The sequence below is a fragment of the Littorina saxatilis genome, linkage group LG17 (genome assembly GCF_037325665.1).
Source record: "Littorina saxatilis isolate snail1 linkage group LG17, US_GU_Lsax_2.0, whole genome shotgun sequence".
NCBI lineage: Eukaryota > Metazoa > Mollusca > Gastropoda > Littorinimorpha > Littorinidae > Littorina > Littorina saxatilis.
Window position 1 is genome coordinate 64,062,411 of NC_090261.1, and position 10,000 is coordinate 64,072,410.

Genomic DNA, 10,000 nt, shown 5'->3' on the forward strand with positions numbered 1-10,000 from the left:
ACACAGCCGTAATTATTAACATTTGTGTCCTGACATCAGTCGGATTCACAAACACTTTAAAATATTCAACACGTTAGTGGAGATTGGAATTCCAGCTTGCACTAGGGCAAACTAGAATTCTCATCTCCACTGGATATTTGTTAGTGGAGATTGGAATTTCAGTTTGCCCTAGTTCAAACGGGAATCCAGTTTCAGTGGAGATGGGAATTCCAGTTTTCACTAGGGGAAATAGGAATTGGGGGAAATAATGTGTTGAAAGGTTTAACATTGTTGTTAAAACCATTTCATCTTGAGTCATTCATGACTTTAAGGCTTACTCATTGCAGGTATTGAACTGCAGAAATAAAAATAAATATTATTGAATTGATATAATCGAACAACACAGAGTAATTGCGCACAATAAGAGACAAGCTTCCCGGTATCAAAAGCAGGTACAAAAACTGCACAAGGTGTACTCGATGATACAGTTGGCATTAAAATCCACCAAGCCGACAGAACAAACACTGATGCACGCCTTCTGCCTTGTAAAATACTAACATCCAGATCCACTGCAGGAAACAGGAAAGTCTTCAGCGTTGCTGGAATCATTGCAAACTGGTTCGATGGTGTTGAACTTGTGGACATGCGCTCTGTAGAGTTTGTGGAACTTAACAGTGTTGAACCAAGCAATTTAAAAGAAATAACTCTGATACAAGCATCACGGTCTTCTACGAGATGGAGCACCAAGTCTGTCGCTTGCTCTTCGAGAACAGTCTGCAAATGCAAGGGCAACTGTCTAACGAAACGGTGCAATTGCCGAAAAGCAATCATAGACTGCTTTACAAAATGTCACCCAGAAAGCACATTTTGCAAGAACTGTTGATGGATTTCCAGTGAAATGAGAAAAAGCAAAACAGGCATGTTTGTGTGTGTGCGTGAGTGCATGCATGTGTGTGGGAGTGTGTGGGAAGGCATGTAGCAATACAATACAATACAATACAATACAATACAATACAATACAATAACTTTATTAATCTCTAAAAGAGAAATTACATTGCTGAGCGTTTGTGTCCGTAATAATAACATACATAAAACATTCAAAATAAACATTTGTTCTTTGTCCTGAGAAAATATAGCACATTGGTTATCACATAAGAAAGTATATTAAAAATAAATTAACATGCATTCACCATCAACAATGCACAAAAGAAAGTCAGCACCTTGCTAGCATTAACATTCTTCAGCCCCCTCTCCACCTCTTCTTCCGTCACCACTATTGGGGAATCTCCTTCCGTAAGCCCACTATCACTGGTCAACCTGTCCCGCATTGCCTTCCTTTCCCCGCTGAAGTCATGTTTATCGAAGCGTGCATAAAACTGGTTGAGATCATTTGCATCTGACTGCGTAGCGTTGCTTTTTTCCTTACTCCCACCCTTCTTCCCCTTGTAGCCACTCATGACATTCAACCCCTCCCATGCCTTCTTCATGTTGTTCCCCGTGAAATTTCCCTCTACCTTCCTCTTAAACTCTTCCTTCCCCCTCCTTATCGAACTCTGGACCTCCCTCTGAACCTCCCTCATGTTACAATTCCCTTCTCTAAAAGCTTTCTTCTTATTATTCAGCACATCTTTGATATCTTTCGTGACCCAGGGCTTTGTATTGCTGTACACCTTCACTGTTTTCTTCGGCACAACATTGTCCACACAAAAAGACACATAATCGGTTACGCATTCTGTCAGTTCATCAACATCACGGGACGAGTCCACAAATACTGTCCAATCAGTGCAATCGAGGCACCCTCTAAGGGTTTCCATTGAATCGCCCGACCAATCAAAAACAGTCCTAGTGATGGGCGATTCCCGCTGCACACGTGGTCGGTAACGTGGGACAAGGTTTACAATGTTATGATCGGACCGTCCTAGAGCTGGCAGTGCATACGAACTGTACGCATCCTTGACGTTTGAATAACATAAGTCTATAGTCTTGTCTTTTCGTGTAGGGCATGTGACATGTTGGTACAGTTTGGGTAGCACTTTCTTCAGGTTACAGTGGTTAAAATCCCCGCTTACTAAAACGAAAGCGTCTGGCGATTTAGTCTGTAGTTCATGCACGTGCTGTGCTATCGTCTCTGCTGCTTCTGACGCGTTAGCCGAGGGTGGCACGTACACAGCGACTGTCAACACTTGAGGAAACTCCCGTGGCATGTAGTACGGCCTCGTGCCTAGCGTGAGCATTTCAACACAGGGTGAGCATGATGTGTGCTTGACCGTGACGTTGTTCGTGTGACACCACTTCTGGTTGACATAAACACAAACACCTCCCCCCTTCTTCTTCCCCGAGTCCTTCGATCTGTCCCCTCTAAACACAGAAAAACCTGTCAAAAGTAGATAGGCCTACCTTTCATGCTTCATCTTTTATACAATTTTAACTTTGTGATATGAGTTAATAATATTGATGATAAAACCTTATTGTGCACAATTACTCTGTGTTGTTCGATTATATCAATTCAATAAAAAAAATTTATGTCTGCATTTTAATACCTGAAATGAGTAAGCCTTTAAGTCATGAGTGACTCAAGATGAAATGGTTTTAACAACAATTATAAACCTTTGAACACATTATTTCCCCCAATTCCCCCCAATTCCTATTTCCCCTAGTGAAAACTGGAATTCCCATCTCCACTGAAACTGGATTCCCGTTTGCACTAGGGCAAACTGGAATTCCAATCTTCACTAACAAATATCCAGTGATGATGAGAATTCTAGTTTGCCCCAGTGCAAACTGGAATTCCAATCTCCACTAGTGCGATTCGGAATCTCACTGGATTCTCATTTCCACTGTGACATATACACCGATTAACAGTTCCGCGGACATTTTAGATTCGCACATGCGCACATCTTTTTCTACGAGCTTTTTTGCTTCTTCTTCCTCTTCCGGTTTCCTGTTTTTGAGAAAATGCGCATCCGCAGATCGTTTTTTCGAAAGTTTTTTCTTCTTCTTCCTGTTCCGGTTGATTTGAGAAAGCGTAGATTCAGTCGGCAGAAAGTGCAATTTTTTAGTCTTCCAGCCCTGAAGTTGCTTTTGAGTGTTCGAAGAAAGAGTGTAAAGGTTCTAAGGATTACATCGGGCACACAAACACGCGATTTTCCTTTTTTTCCCCTTTGATTTGAACGCGTGCGCAGATCGTTTTTTGCGAGTATGTTTGTACTTCTTCCTTTTCTGCTTTCCTTCTTCGTTCCATGTAAACGCCGAAACTGTTTACAGGTGTATCTACCGTGACCGCTACCCGGCTTCTGTCGCGGCAAGCAGACCGTGACCGTGTTCCAGAATAAAAGGGAAATACAAGTGTACTTTTCTGGAACCGAGTTAAAAAGTACGGCGTTCGTTTATAGTCCAGGCATCTTAGCCACTTTAGTGAAGGGAACGTTGAAGTGACAATGACTAGGTTTAAAATGTCCCTTATCAGAAAGTTCAACCTCAGTCCTTTGATGTTTATTAAACACATTTTCATATAAAGTTGGCGCTTCATATGGAAAAGTGGCTTTGAAATTGACCCTAATCCTTCTTTGGGCTCTGTAAATGTCGTTTGGGGCTATGGTTGTAAAACGGTATCTACTGGTCACCCCAATGTATAAACTGAAAACTCTTTCTGCACCAGAACACGCAGAAAGGATTGTATCTGCCTGATGTCTGATGCTTTTCAAAATCCCCAACCACTAACACCTTCAAAACGGACATTAACTGACACTGTTGTTTTTCCCTATATAATCCTTACTATTTTTCCGAGACGTCGTCCTGTTGTGTATTTAGCTTGCCACAACCTCATACATGGTCCTAAAAGTTAAAGTTGAAGAAAATACTAAAGATAAATGAACAAGCTGACGCAGTGTCATTCGCACCGTGAATCCCCCCATGGGAACATACTAAAGTCTGGTTCCAAATAGGCTCAATTTCCTTCTATTTCTTTGTATTTCTGCCTCGTAGGGGTAGGGGTGTTCAAACCAAAGGCACCTTTAAACTAAAATTCAAATCACACATCTTACAATACTAAGACACTCAGCAGTGAAAGGGTGTCTGCTGGTAAAAAATTCCAAACAATCCTAAAAGTACTTCACTACTAAACGTGCTTTTAAAAAGAGCCGTTATTTTTCCCTCTATAATCAGTATTGTGTTTTCTGCGAACATGTAGTCTATTTAGATGGTTGTCATGTGCACATGAGTTGCTAAAGCGTTTTCAGTTGGGCATATGTCGAAAAGCAAAGAATTAGCCCTTTGAAAACCATCAGAACTGTCACACAAAAATAACATTTACCTATCTCACCAACTGACCAAACATAGGGCTTTTCCTTATGTATTATGTATTGTCGTGTTTTTTGTAGCATACTTGTGAAAACAGCCACCACTGTTGTAAATGATACTTTAAAGAGCATTATTTCATTTTTACAGTTGAAGGACAACCTGGACTGCCGTATATTACAGCTGTTTTACAATCAGCCAAAATTTTCTTTACAAACGTATGTTAAGAACAACTCCCATAGTGAAATTGAAGGAAAACAAAGTGAAAACCCCCCTGCCATAGAGGAGCTAAAGAATCAACAATAAACGACTGCATGGATAGCTTGATGCACGAATGCATTGCGGACATGTTTGTCTCCAACCAAGAGAAAGTTCCAAAAAATCCCTTTTGTGCTTCTTATTATACAGTGACGTCAAAGACAGCCTTTTCTGCTGTTCATACATTCAGGGGTTATGGTTACACTAAACGACGTAGTTGTAGCCATACTGCCATCCAGATTTATTTTTTCCTTGCGAGCAGTCACAGGGTGTTTGTGCTGTCTGCCAACCGTCAGACGACCCCGCCCAAGTCTGTTAAGGGACCGTTTGACCGTTATAGAACGCGTCTTTTTGATCTTTTAGCACATTTGGAAACGGTTGATTTTTATCCCTACCGTTGTTTCCAAACATTATATAGGAATGTTTTGTGAACAACGGATAATAGCCGCTACTCGCATGTGTAGCAAAAGTGAGCGTACATACTCACCCTGGTCGTACAGCCGTTGTCCGTTGCCCGTCTTCATCTGTCTGTACAAATCATTACCTTTGGATTTTTCTCGAACGCTATGAAGTGAAGAAACACCAAATGTTGCAAAATGTTGTATGACCCCAAGAGCTCAAAAAAGATACTTGAGAACCTTGACCTTACCTTAAGGTCAAGGTCACAGGGAGAATGAATGTGGTCTAAAAACTGCAAAATTTCACATTGTGCCAGTTTTCTGGAAAACAAATTAAAAACAGCGGGCTTAGTTTTGTATGGTATACAAGAAAAATAAAGCCTTATCTTCTGATACCATTTTGGTTGACCTCGCTTCAATGTCAAGGTCACAGGAGTCCTTCAAAGTTGAATTGTATACATGTTTTGAAGTGACCTTGACCCTGAACTATGAAAAAATCTTTCAAACTTCATAATTATGTGGGTCACATGTTATATACTGATATTGAGCCACATTTAGTCACATATCATCAAGGTCAAGGTCACTTTGCCCCTTATGAAATGTGACTGAAACGGGCAATTGAATCACTAAAAGTGACAATGTCTCTTTGTAGAAAGTGCCAATAAGTATGTTTATGCTTCCTATGTCTTGAATTGATAGCCTTGTGATGTGTGACCTTTGATGATCTTGACCTTGGCCAAAGGTCATGTGTAATTTGGTAGGAAAAATCTGTAAACCAGTTCTAATAGTGTACAATGTCCTTGCAAGCTTCAGTTGTTAGACCTTCACCTTCAAGGTCACCTGAAGGTCAAGGTCACTTTAAGACAAAGGTCAAGCATGAGAGTCGCATGGGCTTTGCTTTGTTAAGATTTTTTACCAAGACACATGGATTTCTTTACCCGGCTTGGTCACATTTTTCATAGGGGTCAATGTGACCTTGACCCTAACGATATGTGACCAGATGTGGCTCACTATGAAATTCTAACAAACGCCCCACTCAGTGTTTAAGTTTGTAAGAGATATCGTCCATAGTAAAGTTAAAGGGGCAAGCTCACATCAAAATATGTCTACAATTCAACTTTGAAGGGCTCCTCTGACCTTGACATTGAAGCGAGGTCAACCAAAATGGTATCAGAAGATAAGGCTTTCTTTTTCTTGTATACCATACAAAACTAAGCCCGCTGTTTTTAATTTGTTTTCCAGAAAACTGGAACAATGTGAAATTTTGCAGTTTTTAGACCACATTCATTCTCCCTGTGACCTTGACCTTAAGGTAAGGTCAAGGTTCTCAAGTATCTTTTTTGAGCTCTTGGGGTCATACAACATTTTGCAACATTTGGTGTTTCTTCACTTCATAGCGTTCGAGAAAAATCCAAAGGTAATGTTCAGTACAGACAGATAAAGACGGGCAACGGACAACGGCTGGACGACCAGGGTGAGTATGTACGCTCACTTTTGCTACACATGCGAGTAGCGGCTATTATCCGTTGTTCACAAAACATTCCTATATAATGTTTGGAAACAATGGTAGGGATAAAAATCAACCGTTTCCAACTGTGCCAAAAAATCAAAAAGACGCGTTCTATAACGGTCAAACGGTCCCTTAACAGACTTGGGCGGGGTCATCTAACGGTTGGCAGACAGCACAAACACCCTGTGACTGCTCGCAAGGAAAAAATAAATCTGGATGGCAGTATGGCTACAACTACGTCGTTTAGTGTAACCATAACCCCTGAATGTATGAACAGCAGAAAAGGCTGTCTTTGACGTCACTGTATAATAAGAAGCACAAAAGGGATTTTTTGGAACTTTCTCTTGGTTGGAGACAAACATGTCCGCAATGCATTCGTGCATCAAGCTATCCATGCAGTCGTTTATTGTTGATTCTTTAGCTCCTCTATGGCAGGGGGGTTTTCACTTTGTTTTCCTTCAATTTCACTATGGGAGTTGTTCTTAACATACGTTTGTTAAGAAAATTTTGGCTGATTGTAAAACAGCTGTAATATACGGCAGTCCAGGTTGTCCTTCAACTGTAAAAATGAAATAATGCTCTTTAAAGTATCATTTACAACAGTGGTGGCTGTTTTCACAAGTATGCTACAAAAAACACGACAATACATAATACATAAGGAAAAGCCCTATGTTTGGTCAGTTGGTGAGATAGGTAAATGTTATTTTTGTGTGACGGTTCTGATGGTTTTCAAAGGGCTAATTCTTTGCTTTTCGACATATGCCCAACTGAAAACGCTTTAGCAACTCATGTGCACATGACAACCATCTAAATAGACTACATGTTCGCAGAAAACACAATACTGATTATAGAGGGAAAAATAACGGCTCTTTTTAAAAGCACGTTTAGTAGTGAAGTACTTTTAGGATTGTTTGGAATTTTTTACCAGCAGACACCCTTTCACTGCTGAGTGTCTTAGTATTGTAAGATGTGTGATTTGAATTTTGGTTTAAAGGTGCCTTTGGTTTGAACACCCCTACCCCTACGAGGCAGAAATACAAAGAAATAGAAGGAAATTGAGCCTATTTGGAACCAGACTTTAGTATGTTCCCATGGGGGGATTCACGGTGCGAATGACACTGCGTCAGCTTGTTCATTTATCTTTAGTATTTTCTTCAACTTTAACTTTTAGGACCATGTATGAGGTTGTGGCAAGCTAAATACACAACAGGACGACGTCTCGGAAAAATAGTAAGGATTATATAGGGAAAAACAACAGTGTCAGTTAATGTCCGTTTTGAAGGTGTTAGTGGTTGGGGATTTTGAAAAGCATCAGACATCAGGCAGATACAATCCTTTCTGCGTGTTCTGGTGCAGAAAGAGTTTTCAGTTTATACATTGGGGTGACCAGTAGATACCGTTTTACAACCATAGCCCCAAACGACATTTACAGAGCCCAAAGAACGATTAGGGTCAATTTCAAAGCCACTTTTCCATATGAAGCGCCAACTTTATATGAAAATGTGTTTAATAAACATCAAAGGACTGAGGTTGAACTTTCTGATAAGGGACATTTTAAACCTAGTCATTGTCACTTCAACGTTGTTCTCTTATTTGCTTGGACTATTAGGGAAGCATGAACAGTAGCAGGTGCAATGCCGATATATAGCTTGGCCTCCTGAAACGAAAGTGATAGCGCAGTAAGCTGTAACTGAAGCTACTTTTACAATTGTAAAACAAGAGGCGAAGCCTTCAAGGCTCACGTAAGAAATCGACAAACAGTAACACAAACTCAATCACTCCGTCACACATACACACACACACACATACACACACACACAGTACTGCCAACTAGTCTCGGCCCGCTCAAAATTACAATGACCGAGACTTTCAGTAATTCCTTCGCGTGACGTCTAACCCTCTTACGCCATAATGTGACGTCTTCAAATGTTAAAGTTTCTACCACAGACATACACACGCACACACGCACAGACAGACAAAGTTACGATCGCATAGGCTACGCTTACGTGAGCCAATGAGACACATTTAATAGAAAAAAGACAGTTTAATCACAAGACCATCTGCACAGACTGAGAACAAGACATTCCGCTCTGTATCCAAACATACGGCAAACCAGCACAGGCAGTTATCACTGTTGTGCATGTCAAACTGTACGCTAAGCAGAATGCTGCAGAGACCCGCTCTCCCTCGGTGCCTGTAAATCATGGACGTGTCGTCGCTGGAGAAAATGTCGCGAGTGAAGTATTTCAACGATTCTGTGCAGTATGAACAATTCTCAGACTGTCCGGACGCCCCCGAGGAGGACGATAGGCCGGGTAGCAGACAGACGACAGATGACAGACAGACAGCAAGTGAGAGACAGACGACAGATGAGAGACTGGCAACAAGTGAGAGACAGACAGCAAGTGAGAGACAGACGACAGATGAGAGACTGGCAACAAGTGAGAGACAGACAGCAAGTGAGAGACAGACAGCAAGTGAGAGACAGACAGCAAGTGAGAGACAGACGACAGATGAGAGACTAGCAACAAGCGAGAGACAGACAACTGATAAGAAACAGACAAAAAGTGAGAGACAGACAGCAAGTGAGAGACAGACAGCAAGTGAGAGACAGACAGCAAGTGAGAGACAGACAGCAAGTGAGAGACAGACGACAGATGAGAGACTGGCAACAAGCGAGAAACAGACAACTGATAAGAAACAGACAACAAGTGAGATTCAGACAACTGACAGTAGACAAACAAGTGCAGAATATGGGGAACCGCTGTGGTTGTGCAAGTTAGTGACAGGCCGGCCTCGTCTGTGTTTCGGTGAGTGACGATGTCTCTGTTGGTGTGAGCAATGTTTTATTCATTTGCATGATCATCCAGGTAGCACTCGTAAAGGTTTTAAAGTAACCAGCAGCAAACTAACGACTGTCTTCTTTGCTCTTTATATGCTCTTAATTTTCATATATGCTCTTAATTTTCATAAGTTGGGCCAACCACGCCAAATCTCTGCCTGTTTCTATTTCTTTAAAGTTTCCCCCCATCATGACTTTTTCTGCGATGGTGTGTTCTTGTTTCTATTTCTTTTAAGCTTGTTTCCAATCGTGATTTTTTCTGTGATCGTGTGTTACTGATTCTATTTCTTTGAGACTTGTGTTACCATCTATTCCTTCCCAATAGTGAATAGACGTTTTCTGGAAAGAACTCTGCGAGGGTTTTTAAACGTTTTCGCAGAGTAAGCGCCCCAGACATGGAGGTACGCGTCAACACGTTGCTAAGCGACAGACTCGCTACAGGCCATTAAGACAAACAACTCACTCTGATGTTCCATGTAATGCAGTGTGCGCTCAGTATCATATCATTTTCTTTCAAAAGTATACTCATCGAACTTCACGATTCGTTGCGGCAGTGATCGCTGGCCCGCAGTGTTCGCTGACAACGTGTTTTGCCTGAGGTCACGGTGGTTCGGCTTGAGGCTAAGCGATCACTGCAAGCAATCGGCAGCGAATCGTGGCTCCGATGTGCATATTGTCGAAAGAAAATGGTATAGTATCGAGCGCACACTGCCTAAA

At 41.4% G+C, this 10,000-nt stretch overlaps 1 protein-coding gene across 1 annotated transcript in view; it reads left to right on the top strand.

The window, feature by feature from the left end:
- Positions 1-8,561: 8,561 nt before the first annotated feature.
- Positions 8,562-10,000, top strand: part of LOC138953591 (protein dispatched-like) — a gene marked incomplete at its 3' end in the record, with an annotated part of 17,333 nt that continues 15,894 nt past the window's right edge. The window contains 1 exon segment of the mRNA XM_070325444.1: positions 8,562-9,251. Coding sequence (XP_070181545.1) covers positions 8,645-9,251 — 607 coding nt within the window.